The sequence below is a fragment of a genome, unplaced genomic scaffold (genome assembly GCF_019419815.1).
Source record: "Pyrus x bretschneideri cultivar Hongxiangsu unplaced genomic scaffold, Pyrus_bretschneideri_v1 Contig47, whole genome shotgun sequence".
Lineage (NCBI taxonomy): Eukaryota > Viridiplantae > Streptophyta > Magnoliopsida > Rosales > Rosaceae > Pyrus > Pyrus x bretschneideri.
Window position 1 is genome coordinate 1,301,630 of NW_025999784.1, and position 22,743 is coordinate 1,324,372.

General features: G+C 36.5%; 1 protein-coding gene and 1 non-coding gene across 2 annotated transcripts; one reads left to right on the forward strand and one right to left on the reverse strand.

Annotated features, from left to right (window-relative positions):
• Nucleotides 1-130: 130 nt before the first annotated feature.
• On the reverse strand, nucleotides 131-4,198 carry LOC103963622. The gene is made up of 5 exons (XR_007252256.1): nucleotides 3,943-4,198; nucleotides 2,426-2,689; nucleotides 2,138-2,349; nucleotides 1,770-2,037; nucleotides 131-691 (listed from the first exon to the last, which is right to left on the reverse strand). It is a non-coding gene; the product is annotated as a probable lysophospholipase BODYGUARD 1 (transcript).
• A 16,177-nt stretch (nucleotides 4,199-20,375) lies between these two features.
• LOC103963623 (protein TERMINAL FLOWER 1-like) lies at nucleotides 20,376-22,429 on the forward strand. Its single transcript, XM_009376457.3, has 4 exons — nucleotides 20,376-20,664; nucleotides 20,819-20,880; nucleotides 21,946-21,986; nucleotides 22,085-22,429. Exons 1-4 carry the CDS (start codon nucleotides 20,467-20,469, stop codon nucleotides 22,300-22,302), a joined length of 519 nt encoding a protein of 172 aa, XP_009374732.2. The 5' UTR covers nucleotides 20,376-20,466; the 3' UTR covers nucleotides 22,303-22,429.
• The last annotated feature ends 314 nt before the right edge of the window (nucleotides 22,430-22,743 follow it).

The following is a 22,743-nucleotide window of genomic DNA, read 5'->3' on the forward strand; positions in this document are numbered from 1 at the left end:
TTAATGAAAGATTAAATAGGGAGGGGGTATATATGGAAGATTAAATAGTAAGATACAAATTAAGTATTAAAAAATATGGAGGGGTGTAGGAAAAATAGTTAAGGGTGTGGTAAATGAAATTCAATCACGGTGAACGTGCAAAATTTTCTTTAATCTCGGTTCGAATAGCTCCTCATGAAAACGTACCAAGCAACAATCACACAATTATTTCTCAAATCCAACTTTCAAAATTCAATCCCTAAGAAGCAACTGCATTGTGATGCAACAATCTATAAACAGCGCTGGCCGGTACAAGATCTATCATACATACCAAACTGACCAACTGAAATTCAGTAACTCCGTATCGGAGAAATGCACAGAAAGTTCACCCTGAGGTAGCTCATTACGTAAGCGGAAAGGTTTACTATCCGTCGGTTAAAAGTGCCTTGACAATGGTCTCGCACATCCCATCAGCAAGTGCCAACAAATGTCCAGCACCTGGTATCTCATGATAGTGGATCCATGGAAGCTGTTCAGCAATGTAGCGTTGCAGTAAAACGGGTACCATGCGATCTTCATCTCCATGCCACACGTGGACAGAAGCTTCATTGTTAGGGAATGGGTTTTCCAGTTCCAGAGGACTGAATTCCCAGGTCCCAAATCCAACATTCATGTCACGGTAAATGGACTCAAATTCTCCTTGCTGCCGTACCTGTCCCTGAGGAATCCAAATTGGAGGAAAAAAAAAAAAAAAAAAACAGAATGTCATTAAGCACATATTGGTAGAAATCCAATTCTACCATAAGTGAAAAGAAAAACTATACAGATAAGGTAGAGATCCAATTCTAGGGAACGGGAAAACAAAGCTTCAAAGTTCTCTGATTGTTCCACGACGAAAAGAAAATAAAAAGTTATCATAAATCAGCTAGGTGCTAGATTGATGCCCTACAAGTAATATGTTCACACAGCTCTATTGAAACGATTCAACTATAGGTAACCGTAATGCAAAGCTTTAAAGTTCTCTCATCGCTACTCCCTGAAGGGAAAGAAAAAGTTAAATCTAGATTTCCCTAGGTAACAAACACCTAAAGTCATGTTTGTACAGTTCCACTGAAATGCTAGGACTAAACAACTCTTAAGAATAACTCGCAGGCTTGCAGAAATCTCAATTGCTCCAGTATAGGCTTTACAGTTCATTTGTGGGATCACGAAAGCTTTATTCTTTAGTATAAGCAGCACTCAATCAGTATCACCAGTATAATTAACCAAGTAACACCGCTGCCCGCATGCGAGAGGTCTCAAATTCAATAATGGGTGAGGAATTACCAATTAAAGACATGCTATTGAACTAACAGCCAAAAAAAGGGATGTATGTAGGTTTACTTCAAAATAGATCAAGGGTATTAACTGCATCCGCAGCTTAAGCAATTCAACTTTACTTAACTCAGCATAAAATCAAGGTGGAAAGAAAAAAATAAGAGAATGTACAGAAAATAATCTTCAAAACGTGACCACAAAAATTACAATAATGGTTTTAATAATCAAACTAGCCTAATCTTTTGTTGAAAAAGTAGACTAATTTTCAAGAACTAAACAGATAAATTTTAAAAACACTAGCAGGGATCTCTACCTACCACAGAAACCTTATGAATCAAACTAATTTTGAAATTTTGAAGCCTATTCAGTATATGTAGCATATCAATTTAGTTAACTACACTATGAATTGGTGTCATTAAATTTTAAAAAAAAAAAACAAAATCTAATTCTAAGGATTCCAAAATATGGAATACATACCGCATATGGTTCTCTTTTTGAAGCTTAGGCAGGATTTCTTTGTCTTGGTCAGAAAGACAATCTATACTTTGAGCCAGAACACTTGAACCAGGAAACCATTTTTGAGTGTTCCAGAAGTACGTAAGCCAAGGGGTGTAGTGAGACACACGAACTGCCCACTGGTCTGGCTGAAGCTGTTGGGAGTAAGCTTGACTAGATAGATTTGAAGGAATACCAGTCCACCAGTAGTTTACCACTGGAGCTACTAGTGCTGCTCCTGCAATCCTGTTACCATTCACACCTAGCATAAGTTAAAAGATTTCTCCTTCTAACACACAACATACATACAAAACATGTTCACTTCCATTCCCGTAAAGTACTATACCGGTGAGGGATATATTTGAGGCAGCTCCAAATCACCTGTCCACCCATGGAGAAACCAATTACATAAAATCTGTGTCCTAAACCCAATTGATCAGCCAGCTCCTCTATATCTGTAGCCATACTCTTCACCGTTCGCTCTGGATTAGGATCACTTTCTCCATAACCAGGTCTATCAAAAGACACAACGTAGATCCCCAAGTCTTTCACAGCTTCCTGGGTAAATTCACCAAATGTTAAAACGATATTACAGGAAACATTAGACATGCTAAACAAACCATAAGATAGATACCGGAGACAGGAAGCTGGGAATGACAGCATCATGCCTGCAACTATCAATACCATGGAGATAAACTATTTTATGCTGCGCATTATCTTTTGGGACTCCATGCTCTTGGTAAGCTAAATGCCTTCCATCCCTAAGTTTTATTCTTGGCCCTGTAACAGGAGGCCCATCAGGAGAGCCACATATCTTTGATGGAGGAGGTTGGATTGCCTGATATGCCCATGCCGAAAGTCCAATAACCAACTGCTACTAGTGCTGTCTTAAAAATCCCTGAAATTTTTTAGGGTTTCATTGAATCACAATACAAAGATTGGAAGAAAAAGCTCCAGAAACTTTCTAAAAAAATCTTTCAGCAAAAAGAAAGAAAGCACCAACTTATTCAAGTTCATACTTTGAGCATAAATTCTAATACCAAAGACATATATATTCTGCATCAGATGCATTTAGAGCAATCCTTATTGACAGTTTACAACAAATGAAAGAAAATATAAAAACTATCACAGAAAAGGTTCTACAGTTGTACTGAATGCTTAGAAATTCTTTGTGAGTCACAGACAGGCCCTATCGAAACAAAATAAAGAGTCCCAGTCCCTGATCATCGAAGCAACTTTCGAATCAAGCAGTGAGTTTGTATTTTGACATTCCACAAACCATATAGGTCATCACATTTGAGAGTATGATATATAACGGCGATATTAAACATGGATTAAAAAATGAACATGCAATCAGCACAATGCTTCAAAGACTTGTCAGCTTTCTGCTTATTACAAATATCTGATATCTAGTAGCAGTTATTTCAACCTCATCGTAGGGGTGGGCATCAGGTGGGTTGGTCGGGTTGGACTCCAAATTGTTGGCCAACCCAATAAGCTCGGATTGTCATTGTTGTAGCCCATCACCACACAAGAAAATAAGAAAATGGGCAAACCAACCCACCCAAACCATTATTAGGCGGGTTGGATAAAATCTCAATGATCACAAATGCTAACACAATTGTATTTTGAAGCATATAAGATATCCATTTGTTAAATGGTTATTATGCAAGTCAACACCACTCCTTTTCCACTAATTACTTCTTTTCGGTACAATGAATTGAATCGAATCATGACCTATCCTATTTCTAACCCAACATATAATAGGTCAAGCTGAAGACACATATTAAACTCTCAACGGTGTCATTAGATTCATTACATGATGCAACAATTAATAAATTTCAAAATTTTCATATTAAAAAAACAGAACCCTCTGATTAGTCTTGTAATGTACTCAGAAACTCAGCTACCTAATCACAGATAATGCTTACTTAACTAAAGTTCTGAACTTTATTAAAACCAAAATTATGAAAAATTCCAAACAAACTGAATTTTCATATTCCGGTCCAACGTTTTCTCATCAAGCAAACAGAAATTGGTACTAACTTACAACAGAACAAGCTACAACGAACAATCGTAATCAATAATGGGAACCCTTAAATAAAACTACAAAGAAAATGAAATAAAACGGGGAAAAGGAGGAAAACCCACCCGCCGGAAGCTGGAAGGAGCTGTTTTGCTTGGCTCTTCGGGTGTGAGCTCTCGCCGCCATAGCTGATATCTTCCTGTTCACTCCTCCCGCCATTTTCACCAGCACACGAGATCAATCGGAGATTCAATGGCCAGGGTTTAGTCAAATTGAGAGAGAGAGAGAGAGAGAGAGAGAGAGATATCGGATCGAAGAGTCGTTGACGAGGCTCAGCCTGTCACTCTGTGTGTGTTGTGAGTCGTGACAGCCTGTGTCGCGATGCGAATTGGTAATTTGCACGAAAACAAAAGTCAATTAGTGAACAAATCATTCATATTTTTTGCTGCTAATTAATCTATTAATCTTTAAGGTTTTCAAATTTAAATATCGTAAATGATGAATTCGTAATTAATTTATTATTTCACGTCTTAGTGTAAATATGTTACTGTCAAATAAAATGAAATAAACTATTGCAACTAGTAGATTATTTAGTTGTTAGTTAGTTGTTAGAGTCTTACTCTTCAAACAACTGCGTAGTAGGAGTGGGTTCGACTTCATTCAATTTGGTTTTTTGCCAAACCGAAATTGCCGTTTAGTTCATTGGATTTTCTTTGGTTCTTTTCTTTTTTTTGTTAAGTTCGGTTTAGAAAAAAATATAAAAATTAGCGGGTTGTTTGATTTTCTGCCGTCATCATATCATACAACACTTCGACTTTAGATCACTTGACCTAATCAAATTTGATTCCATTTCTACCAACAACAACAACAAAATCTTTTCTTCGAGTCTCTTCCACTACGTGGGGTCGGTTATATGAATTCTAGAACGCTATTGCACTCGGTTCTATGTCATGTCTTCCGTTAGATCCAACTATTCTATGTCTTTTCTTCAAGTCTTTTCCAAAGTCTTCCTAGGTCTTCCTTTGCCCTTTGGCCCTGGACCTCTGTCTCGTAGTCGCATCTTCTAATTGTAGGCCTTCGTTGCACATGTCCAAACCACTGTAACCAATTTTCTTTCATCTTTCCTTCAATTTCGGCTACTCCTACATTACCTCAGATATCCTCATTCATAACTTTATCATTTCCCATGTGCCCACACATCCAATGAAGCATCCTCATCTCTGCTACATCCATTTTATGTATGTGTTGATACTTCACTTTCCAACATCACAAATTCATTAGTAACTAAATTTTTTTAAGTCAGAACAAAATCATTTCAAGTACCCTCCTTCTATGAACAAAATTATCTGAACTTGACCGCCTAATGGCAAAGCAATAGTTCACTTTTTTGGTATTTCTCGTATCTCATTAACTGCAATACGGCTAAACAGAGAGAGTTATGTTCATTTTCTTCACCGCGGCTTCCTGCATCTTCAACATCCTTCTGGACCTCCAGGCACCTATGTGCGTAGCGGCATGGCAACGTGATAGTTTCCATAACCCACGTGGAGTGGCAGAATCGCACACATAGCAGTAGTAACACTACCTACAACTAACACATCAATGCGGTTCTTACCGTGAGTTTTCTTTATGTCGTCCACGTGGCATGTTGTAATTGGGTTTGTAGAACCACATATGTGGCAAACAAGGATCTTAATTGAAATTTTAACTAGATCTAATGGTGATGATTATATTGATGACTCAGACCATAGATAAAGGACTTAATTGATGAGTTTAAAAAATAAAGGATCAAACTTGTGAGTTGGTAGGAGATAAAGGATCATTTGTGAACACTCGAACCCTTACGTCCTTGTGTATCATATTTTGATATTGAGAAAATTCACTCCTATGTTGAGTTTCTATCTTCTTAACATGTAGGTTAAAAATTATTTCGTAAGGTAAATATAGCCCACCCAACTTTAAAATCCTGACTGCGTCCCATACCCCAAAGCCAAAGACAGAGATCTACAACAAAAGGTTTTTCTCAGTTTTTCTGTAACGACTAGGGTTTTTTTTATGAATCAAGTTTACAATCCAGTACACTTCCATAGAGTGAAACATATGTGTTGAACAATTTCTTTTAGCAAAGGGTGATGCGGTCTATGCATATATATTTTTATCATATGTTTCCTTTAGACCTTGTATATTTTAATGGGTTGAAGGAACTAATTTATATTGTTTTTATCTTTAGGCATTCAATCCGGAGGTATGCAAACAAGAAGTGAAAAATGGAAATTTCAGATGTCTAGAGTAATTCCAGTGGAGCACGAGACTAATTAAGTGCGCCAAGACATATGCATTACAATAAAAAGATAAGATTACAACGGTTTTGGAAATCAAATGGACATGGAATGGTATTCAATGGCTTTGAGAAGAAGACATAATTACTAGTTTTTATCATTTCCGTTTATTTCTCATTTTCTTCAATAAGGACTTAAAAGTCCATTAGAGCTAGGATTAGTGGTCATTTATTTTTATTTTTTTTTTCTACTTACTTTTGCAATTCTTGCCACGAGGTTTTAAAAGGAGATTCATTCTCCTTTGTTTTTAGTTAGGCAGCCACCAATCCACCAAACAAATAACATCATATTTTGACAAAGTGGGGCTGCGGCAAGGAAGGATAAGAGGAAGAGCTACTTTGGAGTTTTTTTTTGCTAGGGCTACGATGTAGCCTGATCATGAATGCTTGGTTGCCTTGTGGCATTGTTATTATCAAGTTTTTCTTCCTTATTGAGTATCTTTTGTTATTCGTAATACCCTTGATTTTTATTTAGATGCTTGATCACCATCTAGGTTTTAGTTGAGTTGATTTGATGCAAGTTAGAGTAGATGTCATACTTAACTTGGGTTTAGCTTCTTGTAATTGATACCATAAACACCTATTTGCAAATGCCATGCAGGGTTCGTGTGATTTTCCAACGATTTCCATAGAGCTTAATGGGTTCTCACTTGTTTAAATTCATCTAGATGTCATAGAGGGTTAACATGTAAGGATACTTTTGATGCAACCAGATCGATGCCATGGTCATTGAATTATTTAGAGAAAATCGATTATCAATATTGGGGAACTACTTGAGCATAACATATTAAGGGAATTAAGTAGAATCAGTTACAATGAATTCGGATGCCCTAGGTCTTCTTTTCTTATGTTTTCATTTTATTATTTATGTGTATTTTATTTCAAGCTTTATTCAGTTTAATTCAAAATTTCTTATCTTTTTCATTAAAACTTCTCAATTATAATTTGTTTCAATTTAATAAGAAAGTCTTTAGAATCAATTCAATTTATGTGGGACGATATTCATGTTTATATGTTATACTGTCATTTAATTCATATACTTGCGAGCACTAAAATTCGAAACTTAATGAGTTTAATTTTGGTTATCTAATTTTCGCAACAAAGGGCTTTTCAGGATCTTAAAAAACTTCACTAAAGCCTTTAGAAGTGATAAGCTCGTATCTATATATATTTTACATCAAATTCACTTGTCTTTTCTTAGTTAGTTCCTTATATTTTTGAGCTATTTACTTTGTTTTTGTGTTTTGTAGGATTTGTCAAGTAAAGAAAAGAACAATAGCACAAGTAGAATTTTAAGTAACAAATTCGTCAAAACTGCATGTACACGTCAGCTGACTTTGGAAACAAGTTGTGGACAGCTCAGAATGAATTAGAGAATGAGCCTTATATGCTTAGAAAGCTACAGATGTCTATTTTCTGGAGCATTTCGCGGATTGTTAATATCATTTTTCAAGAAGAAGTTATGACCGTTTTAACACTAAAAGGTTCCCAAGAGGCTGAGCAGTTTGTAACTGACAAAAAAGCATTGAAAGCAATAAATCCAATAAAACTAACAGCCAAAACTGATACAGCCAAGAACAAGCCAGCTAACACCTATTCAAATATAAGAGGAAATGGAAAATTAAGTGAGAGTAATGGGCATAAAGGCTGCCCAAAGAGTTACAATTGTTTTAGCATTTTCTCTCACTTATTGTCATCACTAAATGACTGTTAGTGGGGTGAGTTATGGAGAAAAAACTATGGCAGCAGAAAAGAAGAAAAGACCTACAGGTTGCAGCAGCATAGGGGGAGAAAAAGTGTGAAAAAAAGATAGAAAAAAAAGAAGGAAAGCAAGGAAAAAAGGCAAGGCTGCTGCGTTGGGGAAGGAAGGAAAGGAAGGAGGAAATCTTAGCATTCTCTTCTCTTGGTTTTATCTTCCCAAACTCATGTCTTTCTTTTGGTTTAATTTGAGAATTATGTGTAACTAATTTTTAGTAGTTAGGGGCTGTTTTGAAGCCCCGAATATGATTGCAAGTTTGTTATGACATTTCGTTTGAATTACTTTTACGAATGGATGAAAATTGGTTCACTACTTGTCTCATTAATGAATTCTTTATATGTTTTCTACGAATGCATACTTAGTAAGCATATCTAGGATTCTAATGCTATGAATATGTGTGTGTCTGCCCTTGTCGAATGAGGACCTATATATGTTCTAGAGTAGTACTTGTTAATTGCGATTAACATGTGAATCAATTTCTAGGATAAGTAAGACAACGCTAATACTTACGATGCCTTGTGATGACTCAAACTCTTTTCGTTTTTAATGATTTCTACTTGTTAAATCTATGAACACACCATTCTAGATTGCATGTTAGGGACTAAGTTAAGTTGAAAACGTCATTCTCTTAACATACTACATAAGAAAGAGTAATAGGTTGAGTTCTAACATTGAGCCAACTTGAGCATCTTCATCGAAAATGAAAGGAATTTGAATGAAACATAACATGTTTGCATGATTATTTGGTGGTGGATAGCAATTCCCCTAACTCGTTTTTCTTAATTTGTGAACTACTTAAAAATCTGTTTCTGTTATGTTTTTATTCGATTTAATTTAAATAGCAAATCAACTCCAAAAATCCCAAAAATTTGTGTGAGTGTAGCTCTGTGTGTCTAGTGTCTTCATATAAAATTTCAGTAGACTTTAGATAAGTGTAAGTCGGTCTTATAATTATTTTTCGGTGGCTGGTCAGTAGGGACAACAGCCCAGTTTTTGTGATATTTTAAGTAGTTAGATAAAACAATCTTCTGCGGGAAAGATCCTTATTTTCATATGCTACAATTGACAAATCTTAGTGTTAATAAGGAAAATCAATAGGACATTTGTGTGCTACTTTGTGTAGTGCCTTTAATCCTATCAAGAAGAAACAAAGACTACATGTCTATCTCTTTAAAACAAAGAATGCATGTAGGAAAAAAAAAGTTATTTCCTAAAAGAAATCATCATATATTCCTTTCTAGTGAATAAAAAAAAAAGGAACTTTAACGAAAAGCTATTGGTACTGTTCACTTTAACGAAAAACCATATTTTTACACTAAAATGTCAATCCTGGTACTATTTACTTTACCCTTTATTTTGTTCTTATCGTTAAAACTCAAAGTTTTCAAATATTTTCTATTAGTTTTCCTTAAAAAAAAAGTGATGAGTGTCAAGTTTAGATGCTTATGGTTATTGGAGAATGTTGTTCAAATTCAGTTTTGACGAGAATCGAACTTAATACTTTTCAATTGCAAATGAAGAGAAATACCACTAGATCGCAATACTAAGTGATAAGGCAAAGTTTAAACGTCTACGAACAATTTTTTGGATATTTTTGTCTTTTTACATGAAAATAAGCTAAAAAAGATTCACCAACTATTTTCTCAGCAAAGGGCTTAATGGCCAGGGGAAACTCCAAAGCGTATGGAAACTTTGGAAGTTTCTGTCAAGGACATCTCTTTCTTCTTCAGAAGCTGTCTCCCTTTCGTTAAGCTCTTTTTCTTTTTAGTTTTTTTTTTTTGTTGTTAACCTTTTTCTTTTTAGTTTTTGTTATCGTAATCGACATGCAAAACGAGAGGAACGTGAGAAACTGTGTAGGTTTTGTACCTTCTCTTTTTCTTTTTCTTTTTCTTTTTTTCTTTTTTTTTTTTTTTCTTTTTTGTCATGTGGCAACATACAATAGCGGATAGAGTTAAGTGGGACTCATACTTAATATACATCAGATATTCTATGGAAACGAAATTACAATAAAAAGTAACAAACCTACTCATACGTAATAATATACATTAGAATAATTAGGAGCACATTGACTAAAAAGTCAATCGTGGTCAAAGTAGGCCCCGTTAGGGTCAACAATCCTAAATTGTTGTCAATTACGAAAATCAATAAATAGTATGCTGACAAAATTGCACGGCAATCCAATAGTCAAATTATCGTCAATTACAAAAATTGAATGGCGGTACAATTACCTCAAAAATTGAATAATCAAACCATTGTATATAATATCAACAAACGGACCTTATATATGGGCTAAGGGCATCAAAAATGTCTCGTTACCGAAAATCCATATCATTGAGTTTTCCCACGAGCCGCCAAATAAGCCGTCGCCCTCGGTGGTTTCTGGCAAATGGAAACTCAATTTTCCAACATCAACCAAATTTTAAAGGCATGTAGAACAAGACAAGGAGAAGAACTTGAGCCGACTTCCAAAAGTGGTTGGAAGGCGGTGAAAATCTTGAAGAAGCCTCAAAATGTACTGAATGGGCACACCCACAGTGGCCCATCGTTCGACATCAGATGGATGATTTAAGGCCGGATTTTTTAGCTGGAGTCCAAGAAAGTCGATCTTAAATGGTTTGGGTCATCAGCGTTCGACGGATTCACAGAAAAATGGAGAGAAACTCGTGGGGTACCCTAGGGAAATCGTGGCCTTCAACTGTTGCGTATAGTGGTTTTTCATATTGGAACTTAGGTGGGTTTGGTTCTAGGGTTCATGGGTTACACTTTGGTGATGGTGGTGATGATCGTTGCCGCAGGAAAAAAGGAAGAAATTGGTATTGGATGGAATTGGGGCAAGATCCGGGTCAGGTGGCCTGATCACATGTAATTTGGGCCTATTACAACATAGGTTTCCAGGTCTAGAAACTTTCCACATTCGGCAAGCTAGGGTTTCCAAAACAGGAAATTTCTTATTTATAGTAATTCCAAAAGATTAAATTGTCCTCACTTTTGACGCTTGTAACTTATTCGTTTAAACTCCGATTGTCAAATGATTTTCACTTAAACGCTCGTGGGATTGAGTTTTATCCATCAATTTTAAACCCACCTCCAAACACCAAAGTAAATTTATAATGACCAAAACGTTCTTAAAATCGTTTTTCCCAAAATTTTAAAATAAATAAATAATAAATTTAAGGACGAGATATCACAATTTTGACGTACAAAAAACGATCACGTGACATTATTATATATTCTAGCTACGTGAATTTGTTTTACAAGTATACACTTAAAGTGGAATATATCAATTTACTAATTATATTGTTCACTCTTGTTATAATATGTAAAATAATATATCCTATGACGTATGTTGATATTGACAATAAGATTTATACATTTCAAGTATTTGACTTCATGTTGGTTGCTAAATTCTTATGAGACACTAGTAGAAAAAACAGCTTGCGCAACAAGATTTTACGCGACGAAAACATTTTTGTTGCCTAAGTGGCATTTGCGCGATAAAAACATAGATTAGTCATGCAAAAATGGTAGGATACCAAAGAAAAAAAAAAAAAAACTTTATGCGACGAAAATATTTGTCACGTAAGAATACTTTGCACGACGAACACATAGCACAAGAAAAAGCGGGAAAAAAAATTTTGCCACCAAATGTTTGCGCGACGAATATTTCCACATATTCAACTTGCAAAGTTTCACTGAAAACAATTAGATGCCCTTTAAACGCTCCCATTTAGTGTGCATTTATAACGCATTTTGCACGACCAAGTGGTTCGTCATGCAAAGTGTTATGGGTTCTATATAAACACAATTTCAGAACCTTAGTTTTCAAAGGTTTTTTTTCAAAGACGATGGCTGATTCGGTTCCTGATTCAACGAAAAGTTGTGAGGGAGAAGGCTCTTGTGAAGGGAAAGGTAAAAAAGAAATTTATTGTTAAATTAGTTGTCTTATATTTGATATGGTTGAAATTGTTTTTTTAATAGTCTATTACTTTTAAAATTTTATGGTAGAAAAAGAAATGGGGAAAGTTGTGTTGTGAATAAAGAGGTACCATCATAAGCGATTGCCCTCCTTTGAAGACAAAAGTAGGGTTGATGGAGAATGATGGAGAAAAGGCAGTCGGTTCTTCAAGAGTCCTTCTCCCAGCTTCCTTCCAACACTTCGATTGAGTCTGTGGATTCCCCAAGGATGCGGGGTTTCAGATCTTTACAGACACCTTGGATCAAACTCTCGGTCGGAGGCCGGGGACATATTGTAAGGGGATGGGGAATGCCTGGCTTGCGGGAACCTAAAGCCTCTTCATCCTCGTAGTTGAAGGGCGAGGTGACAACTTTGACAAAAAAAGGTGGCCGGCCTTAGGAGTGAGCTCACCTCTTATAAGAGCCAGATGTCACTGATCGTAAAGGCCCTCAGTGAGTTTGGCATTCGTCTCCCGGATATTTGTACCTAGTCGATGTCCAAGCCCTTCAAACCCGAGCATGCCTAGAACTCCGCCCCTTCGACCTCTGAGCCCATCCTCATCCCCGAGGCCTTCTTGCCCCAAGATTTCCAGCCCCCTGTGAGCCACGACCCCATAGATTATTCAACCTTCTTTTCTTAGTTTTTTACTCCTTACTTTTTAAACTTTTTCTTTGTATGTACATTTTCTTTTTATTTAAATAAATTATTTTTCTCTTCATTACATTTTTTTATTGCAATTTAATTTTATTATTTTATTACAAAATTAAAACTAGAACGAAAAATAAATTTTAAAAAAAATATTTTATTTTTTGCCTGACGAATACCTTAGTCTTGCATAATTTTTTGTGACTAATCCGTTTTCGTCGCACAAGAATAACATGTCGTCGCGCAAAGTTTTTAGAGATGAAGATTAGTCATCCCATGTATGTATCTAGAGGACTGCTACTCATATCTTAACATTTTGTGCGACGAAGATCTTTGTTCCTAAAAATTTGGTGTGATGAAGGCAGAATCGTCACGCCTTCTTCTCCGCGACCAATGTGTTTATTCGTTGCGCAAAGTCTTTCTTCACGATCTTTGCACAACAAAGTTTTTGTTGCTTTGACGTTTGTGCGACGGGGATAAGCTTTGCGCAACCAATTTGTGTTTGTCGTGCTAAATGTTAAACGTAGTAGTGAGTAGCCCTTAGGACTTTGATCCAAATGTCATCGTCGTTAGAGTTGAGGAAATCAGCTTCCTTGGGCTGGGACATTTTTCATTTGGGAAATGGACTTAGTGATCTGTAATTTAATAAATGAGATTAGAGGCTTTATAGGTAATTTTCTGGTCTGGAGAATTATGTTTCTTGATGAGAGTATATCAGTTTTTCAGCTTTGTTTAGACACCCATAATTAATAACATATTTACTGTGACATCCCACATCGCCCAGGGGACTGATCCTTAAATGTATATTCCCATCCCTACCTAGCACGAGGCCTTTTGGGAGCTCACTGGCTTCGGGTTCCATGGGAACTCCGAAGTTAAGCGAGTAGCGCGCGAGAGCATTCCCAGGATGGGTGACCCATCGGGAAGTGCTCGTGTGAGTCCCCAGAAACAAAACCGTGAGGGCGTGGTTGGGGCCCAAAGCGGACAATATCGTGCTACGGTGGTGGAATGGGCCCGGGAAGTGATCCGCCCCAGGCCGGGATGTGACATTTAGTATCAGAGCCTAACCCTGGTAGCGTGTGTGCCGACGAGGACATCGGGCCCCTAAGGGGGGTGGATTGTGACATCCCACATCGCTCAGGGGACTGATCCTTAAATGTATATTCCCATCCCTACCTAGCACGAGGCCTTTTGGGAGCTCACTGCTTCGGGTTCCATGAGAACTCCGAAGTTAAGCGAGTAGCGCGCGAGAGCATTCCCAGGATGGGTGACCCATCGGGAAGTGCTCGTGTGAGTCCCCAGAAACAAAACCGTGAGGGCGTGGTTGGGGCCCAAAGCGGACAATATCGTGCTACGGTGGTGGAGTGGGCCCGGGAAGTGATCGGCCCCGGGCCGGGATGTGACATGTTTATTTGGTATCAGAGCCTAACCCTAGTCGTGGTGTGCCAACGAGGACGTCGGGCCCCTAAGGGGGGTGGATTGTGACATCCCACATCACCCAGGGGAGTGATCCTTAAATGTATATTCTCATCCCTACCTAGCACGAGGCCTTTTGGGAGCTCACTGGCTTCGGGTTCCGTAGGAACTCCGAAGTTAAGTGTCACATCCCGACCCGGGTGGGACGACTTCCCGGGCCCGCTCCACCACCGTAGCACGATATTGTCCGCTTTGGGCCCCCACCACGCCCTCACGGTTTTGTTTTTGGAAACTCACACGAGAACTTCCCGATGGGTCACCCATCCTGGGAATGCTCTCGCGCGCTACTCGCTTAACTTCGGAGTTCCCATGGAACCCGAAGCCAGTGAGCTCCCAAAAGGCCTCGTGCTAGGTAGGGATGGGAATATACATTTAAGGATCAGTCCCCTGGGCGATGTGGGATGTCACAATCCACCCCCCTTAGGGGCCCGACGTCCTCGTCGGCACATTTCCGGCCAGGGATAGGCTCTGATACCAATTTGTCACATCCCGGCCCGGGTGGGACGACTTCCCGGGCCCGCTCCACCACCATAGCACGATATTGTCCGCTTTGGGCCCCCACCACGCCCTCACGGTTTTGTTTTTGGGAACTCACACGAGAACTTAATACATATATCCCTCATCATTTTATTTAATGAACACATTTACTTGGACACTTAAAAATTAAAGCCCCATCTTCTCTACATGTAGCAAGACATCTTTCCCTCAAGCCCTCTCACTTCTGTCAAGATAAGCCTAAATCTCTCATCTTGCCTCTCCCTCTCCCTCCAGGCAGTGTACGATCTTCCTTGACAACTAAATTCAAGATTTTTGCGGCTTTGGTTAACACAAATAATTTTTTTTTCAAAACTCGAAAACGTAACTAAATATGGTTACAACACACAAAAGTCTTATCGTTTCTTCTTCATAGTCGTCATATATGTCAATTTGCTCATTCATTGTGCTCTTTCATCACAAATTCACAACGTAAGTAGATTGTGTGTAAGCTAGGGTTAGAGTGTTAAATACATGGGTAAGTGAAGTAATGTTGAAAACTGAGGGTTGATAGCACACTATGTAGCCCTTGCTGTTTCTAAACCCTTGTGGGTTTCTAATATTGGGTGGCCAACAAAGTACTTTGATAAGATGTCATTAAGAGCTTGTTTGGAACTGTAATTCTATAAAAAGCTTGTACTCACTAGCTTTTTTTGTTCATAGCACTTGTCTAGTAGCGCTTTTACATAAAAACAATGTGTTGTTTGCCATGTAACCAAATAGGTGCTTTTACACCGCACAAAGTGCTTTTAATACTAGTTTGTGAGAATATTAAGGTTAAAAGTCTCACATTGGTGAAAGAAGAAACTTTAATTACAAGAACCTATACCTAAGTTGGATTTACATTGTCAATTGGGTTTACGGATTAACCTCAACTTTCTTCATAATAGCAAAGCAGGTTGTCCTATGTGTGAAGCTAAACGGACACACGCCATTCACGTCACCCTATATGTCTTGTCCACGTGTGAGCTTGAAAATTCGTCATACATGAGTGAGCGTATGAGGATGCGAAGGTTCAAGAGTCCCACATTGGTGAAAAAAAAAAAAAAAAAAAAAAAACCCTTATAAGGACTTATAAATAAATAAAGCTATTTTTCATAATATCAATTAATTTTGGGAATTGTTGTTAGCACTCTAAAAATATCATTCTACACTCCTCACAAATATATTTATCCTTCTAATTATAAAAAATTTAGAATGCAAAATAAAAATTTGAAAATACCAATAATAATTTTCTTAATTTTATAGCGTAATATCAAATTTTTTCGTAGTTATCTTTCACCAAAACAAGAATATATTGTCTCTTCTGGTTAAAAAAAAAAAATCAAGTTTTTATTTTTGGTCAATGATTCATTAAAGCCTAAGGCTAATAATTTGGTCAGTAATGATGACCGGTGGACTTTTGCCCTTAAGTTCTGATCGATCCCACGTTATTGTGCAGTAGATCAACCCCACATTCTCTACGGAATACGCACATGCATTATGTTCTCCTCCTCCTTCCAGTCCCACAAGCTGATTTGATACTCAAAATCGTTCATGTCCGTCGAGTTGATTTGATAATTGAAATCGTTCATGTCCCGCAAGCTGATTGGATAATCGAAATCGTTCATGTTCAAATAAGTTTTTAAGATTATTTTTGCCAAACAAAAACTCATTCTTGATATGAATTTATTTGTTTCATATATGTGTGTGTGAATCTTCAGATTTTATTTCACTGGACATCAAGACTTCAAGGATAGTATTATCTATTAACTTTGAGGTTTTTTCATATTTCTAGTGGACTGTACAACTTGTGTTCTTTCAAGAATCAAATTGTTTATTTTTCCCTTGGCTTCGTTACATCAAAATATTAATGTTATTCTGTGTTATTAACTATAACCTTACCATTATAGTGTAAACAATTATATAGTAAATTTTGACTATTATACTGTAACCTTAAGCTCATCTCTAGTCATGGAGAGCTAAATGAAGACTTGGTTCCGGTTCCTAATTAGCCTAATTGTTAGACTGAAATCTTATTTGTTTAAATACTTTGATTGAGGTATTTAGCATCATTTAAGAGGTTTAACTCATGCATTTATGCATTTAATGTCCCACAAATTATGAAATTTGAACAAATTCAAATAATATTTTTAAAATATAATGAATACTTAAAAATCAATAAGTAAAGTAATATTGTTCTTCACAAAATTATAGCAAAAAAATAGTGTACCCATATTGTGACATCCCACATCGCCCAGGGGAGTGATCCTTATATGTATATTCTCATCCCTACCTAGCACGAGGCCTTTTGGGAGCTCACTGGCTTCGGGTTCCGTTGGAACTTCGAAGTTAAGCGAGTAGTGCGCGAGAGTACTCCCAGGATGGGTGACCCATTGGGAAGTTCTCGTGTGAGTTCCCAGAAACAAAACCGTGAGGGCGTGGTCGAGCCCAAAGCGAACAATATTGTGCTACGGTGATGGAGCGGGCCCGGGAAGTGATCCCCACGGGCTGGGATGTGGCAATTTGGTATCAGAGCCTAACCCTGGTCGTGGTGTGCCAACGAGGACGTCGGGCCCCTAAGGGGGGTGGATTGTGACATCCCACATCGCCCAGGGGAGTGATCCTTATATGTATATTCTCATCCGTACCTAGCACGAGGCCTTTTGGGAGCTCACTGGTTTCGGGTTCCGTTGGAACTCCGAAGTTAAACGAGTAGTGCGCAAGAGCACTCCTAGGATGGGTGACCCATTGGGAAGTTCTCGTGTGAGTTCCCAAAAACAAAACCGTGAGGGCGTGGTCGGGGTCCAAAGTGGACAATATCGTGCTACGATGGTGGAGCGGGCTCGGGAAGTGGTCCCCCCGGGCGGGGATGTGACACATATAATTAGCATGGGTACATTTAGCAAAATTAAAAATGGGTACAAATACAAATAAAATTTTAAAAAATATGGGTACAAAAAAAAATTAATATATGGGTACAAATTAAAACTAAAAAGAAAATTGATACAAATAAAAAAAGGGTTGCAAATTAAAAATGGGTACCAACTAAAAATGAAAATATATAATTAAAAATTTAGCCATAAATATCAATATACCTATATAACATTTCTAACAATAATGAATATATTTAGAAATACAAAATATTTTTTTATTGAAATAATTAATGACGTTTATTAAAACTTAAGAACCTTGATCAAAAATTAAAAAGAAATAATATTTTAATTAATAGAGCAACAAAGAAAGTGATGAGAGCCTAATTTCTCGAATAATAATTTAGAGTTAAATTTTTCATTCTCCAAAACATTTTCATATTGGCTTGAGATGTACATGTTGGGCCTACCAAGGGGCTTGCTATATGTAATCACCCCTTATCAAAAGTTAGCCATGTTTCTTTTTAAGAGATTTATATTATCTCTCAGCTAAAGATGGATGCAAATTCAAACTAAACAATTATTATGTGATGTTAAACAATAAACTTTGGCGATTATAACATAATCTTATTAAAATGAGGGTACTAGAACTGTCATAACGGGAGTGGGTTAAAGCACTCCATGATAGATCTATTCCCAATCAATTTGGATGTAAATAAATTTACTATTTATCTCCGAGCTAATACATGTATAATATAATACAAAATAAAATGATGAGGCAAATTCTCACACATGGCACAATCGTAGGGTGTGGACCGTGCGGTGCTGTGCTGGTTGATGCAGTAGAAGGAAAAATAAAAACAAAAGTACTTTGGCTTCTAGTTAAGGAAAGAAAAACATAAGTACTGGAAAGAAAATAATTTTTCCATGTACAGGTGGGTTATACTGTATACAGAAAGAAAAACAAAAGTACTTTGGCTAGGTATTGAAAATTCAAGTCCTCCTCTCATTGCCAATCTGGGAAGTTCTTTGAGTTCTCTATTTTGCTACTTTGAGCGATTGAGATGCCCTCTCTGCACGACTAGCAGCTTGGCAGCAGGCACTCAGAGAGCAGGTGGAGTTCCTTTATGCTCTTGGGCCTCCTCTCTGAGAGAATCTCTGGAAAAATGATAACATTCCTGTGTACATTATGCGTCCATTCAACACAGTATATTTCCATTTCAAAATTTGTATTACCCTAAATGCCAAAGATGAGAGTTTCCCTTATTAGATTGTGAATGTTCAGGAAGAATTCTAGGCATTTTGCTGTTTTTGCTTTATGTTGTTTTATAAAAAAAAAACAGTTATGACTATGCAATGAGATATTTTTCAGTATGGTCGAAACACAAGTACATACACTATTATAAAAATAAAGGGACACTTGAAAAAAAAAAAAAAAAAAAAAACTTCTACCTCCTTATATAATAACATATGACGCACCGCCGCGTATTCCGTATATATTGAAAATTTTCTCATATGCAAGGACCCCAACCATGCAGAATTATATAATGATTTTCTTGCCTATCTAAGGAAAAACATCCCCCTTATTTTTGAAAATAAATATTCAATAATTAGGTTTACAACCAATCAAGAACTAATTCCAAGGAGCCCGATTAATATGTGAGGCACACAAACATACAGGGTCGGATCACACAAAACATAATTATAATATGCATTTTATCAGAGAAAACTCTTGCTTAGAATCTATGTATAATATGTGTATAACATTCATCTAGTTAATTTTAATTGGGATATGGTATTCACACACCTCTTTTTACCTCTCACACATCATTCTCAATTTTTATTGTCTGGCTCGAATGATCATGAATTAAAGAAGATCAAATTATTGAAATTAACAAGAAGCTATATAAGAAGTAACAATGAGTATGTAAATAATATCATCCTTTCAAATTACATTGCGAGTAGAAACAGTATAAATCTCGCATTAATATATAAGATATTGGAGAAAGTTAAGAAAAGTTCCGCTTTTGCTCACCCCTTACGACCCAAAGTCACCGTTTCCGCCCTCGTGTCTCAAATTAATTCAACCCAACAACCAGAACAAAAATAAAAAAAGGATTCTTTGCTTTCTTATTAAATTATTGAACTTAAGTTTAAAGATTATTCTTTGTAGAAATTTTGGTTGTTCGGTTTAATATAAAATAATAAGCGAACCCAATTTGCTCTCCTTCGTTTATCCCGTAGAAATTTAATATTGATTTGGTTGTTAAGTATTTTCGTTTAGTTTTAAACTGGAACCTCGAATAGAGTGATCTCCTGGATCTTTAGACTCCAAAGGGATTAAGGTTCTATGGTTCGGACCTCCCAATTTCAACCAGTCGTTCGGAAAGATGGTGATTTGTAGTACCATAGCCGCAGCTTTGTCACGGGACACGGCCAATTGGGATAAGAAGAGGGAGAGACAGAGATGATGGGAATTGTTTAACGTCAGTTTCGAAAATAAATGTTATACTAAATGATGTGGCATATGTTAAGTCATTGGATTTTATATCGGACTAGACTAAGTGAAATGCAGAAAAAATTTGGAAAAGCTAAACATAAAGATTTGAAAAAAGCTAAATGTAGAGACTCGTAAAATACAATTAGATTGTAGAGTTGAGCACTTATTTTTTGAGCTCTATACTCTAAATTTTGCAACGGCAAGTCTTCTTAAAAAGAGGTTTATAAACTTAATTTAATTCAGCCGTATATATAAGAATTTTTCTAGAAGCAAACCACTAAAAACTCTTGATGTGACATAGAGAAAGAAGGTGGGAGGTTTGGGACTAATAGCAATGTCTTTTAGATGTCCCTGTTCTAGTATTCCTTTATACTATTATCCATCTCTTCTTCTCTTAAAACTCACTAGAGATCTAAAGTAATTAGCTTGCTGTGTGCTTGAAAACACTATAAATACAACCATACAAGGATTCGACTCCCAAGCAATATAAGGAGTGCTATTAGCTCCTCCTGAATTGACTTATCCATTAATCTTTTCTTTTTACACTCTCTCTTCTCTCTCTCTCTCTCTCTCTCTCTCTCTCTCTTAAAATGAAAAAAGCCTCGGAGCCTCTGGTTGTTGGGAGAGTGATAGGAGATGTTCTTGATTCCTTCACTGCAACAACAAAAATGTCTGTCACTTACAACACCAAGCTAGTCTGCAATGGACTTGAGCTCTTTCCTTCTGTTGTCACAGCCAAACCTAGAGTTGAGATTCAAGGAGGGGATATGAGATCTTTCTTTACTTTGGTATATATAAATCGATCTGTTATTAATGAATTGATTATTTCTTGTTTGGGTTTAACCATCATTACATTACTCCCTAACCCTTACTCTCCCTTATTGGCATATTAATTTGATGTTATTGTTTTGAAGTCTTGTGATAGTTTTCTTAATCTTGCAGGTGATGACAGACCCAGATTTTCCTGGCCCTAGTGATCCTTATCTAAGGGAGCACCTGCACTGGTATACACCACCATTATGAATTTTTTTTTTTTTTTTGGTTTTTTGTTACACATATGAAATTACTTAACCTAGCTTTAAGTGGAAGGTTAACCTAGATACAAATCAATTTAATTTTTTCTATCGAAACAAGTTAATTTGATTAAAAGACAAAATAAACATTATGGGCCAGAGATTTTACGGTACTTTATTGAAAAAATAAAATATCGGTACATTTTAACATACACATGATGTTCAAAATTACACTACAAGGTTAGGTTCAAGTGAATAAAAAAAGAAAGATGTGATTATACTATAACGGTTGGTAGTTACATTGTGGGCGTTCTATTACATTGTTAAGGTAGGTTTTTGTACTTGAACATGATTGAATTACGAAATTAATGTTTATTATTACACTATTGACGTACTATACGTGTGTTATTACTACAAACATTATGAACTTACACAACATCATAATTGTGTTACCACATGACGTCAACATACAAGATCTATGGTAAAGTTTCATTGTAATTGTTCAAATTTACACTCCAAGGTCACATGATTGCCTTAACGTTACATTTAATTACATCAAACTACGTTGTGGACGTTAGATTACATTGTTAATGTAATATATTATGGTTGAACGTTAATGTATTCCAGTTAACGTTCCAATAAAATAACACTAGTACTTTATTTTTTTATTAAGGTATCATAGACGGACCTAAACATTACATAAATTAATTTCAGCATGCTATATATATTCTCATAAAGTACTGTCATTTCCCAAAGCCCTATAAAGTACGTAGGCATTTTCATCAAAAAGAAGAGGAAGAAAAGGTGTAGGCATTTTCATCAAGAAGTAGAAGAAGAAAAACTGTCGACAATATTAGTGTCCTTCTGTACTTGTTAAGTATCAATCATAGTTACAAGCTGTAAAGAGCTATAAAAATGCAAGGAAAAATTGTCGAGTACAAAACTAACAAAAATTACGACTGTAGTCCTTCTGTGCTTGTTATACCTTTGCCGTATTTTTATGCTCGTTTGATTTTTTTTTCATACAAAACTAACAAAAATTTCTCAAATAAACAGGATTGTGACAGACATTCCAGGCACCACAGATGCCACATTTGGTAAGTCCTACATATACAAGATGTGAGCATTCATGGTGTTTGTTTCCCTTTCCTTCAATAAGTTGGCTAATTTAGGATTTAATTAATGGTATTAACAGGAAGAGAGGTGGTGAGTTATGAGATGCCGAAGCCCAATATTGGCATCCACAGGTTTGTGTTTGTTCTCTTCAAGCAGAATCGAAGACAATCAATCAACACACCTTCCTCGAGGGATCACTTCAGCACTCGAAGCTTCGCGGCTGAAAATGACCTGGGTCTTCCTGTCGCTGCCGTCTACTTCAACGCGCAGAGAGAAACTGCAGCTAGAAGACGCTAGCTAGTAGCTCTACCCAGAACTCCTCCATCCATTATCCATATATATGTTAAATAAAGGCTTCTTTATAGATAGGCTATTGTAACTCTTGTTTCCCGATAACCTAAATTTTAACTTGTTATTACAAATTATTTACAATGTATGCCACAATATCTTAATTATGTTAAAAAAAATATTATTACCTAAAATAATTATGAATTTCGTTGAGTATTAATAGGCATGATTTCAGATTTTGTTTTTTCCCTCTGAAATTTTTATTTTTTTTTGAAAAAAAAAAAGGAACATCTGGTGTGGCAAGCCATCCCTTTCGGGGCCATTTTGGAACCGGAAAGGCTATAAGAACTTTCACCCTATCCGTGGCCACAATCAAGCAGACTTCCATCCAACCTTTTTTTTAAGTAATTTAACATTATAAAATCCAAATAATAGGTTTAATTAATATGC

Excerpts from the sequence above, each read along its gene's own strand:
- LOC103963623 (XM_009376457.3), top strand. The coding sequence starts at position 20,467 with ATGAAAAAAGCCTCGGAGCCTCTGGTTGTTGGGAGAGTGATAGGAGAT. Across the intron at positions 20,665-20,818 it reads TGAGATCTTTCTTTACTTTG|GTGATGACAGACCCAGATTT; the intron begins GTATATATAAAT and ends TTAATCTTGCAG. Across the intron at positions 21,987-22,084 it reads CACCACAGATGCCACATTTG|GAAGAGAGGTGGTGAGTTAT; the intron begins GTAAGTCCTACA and ends TGGTATTAACAG.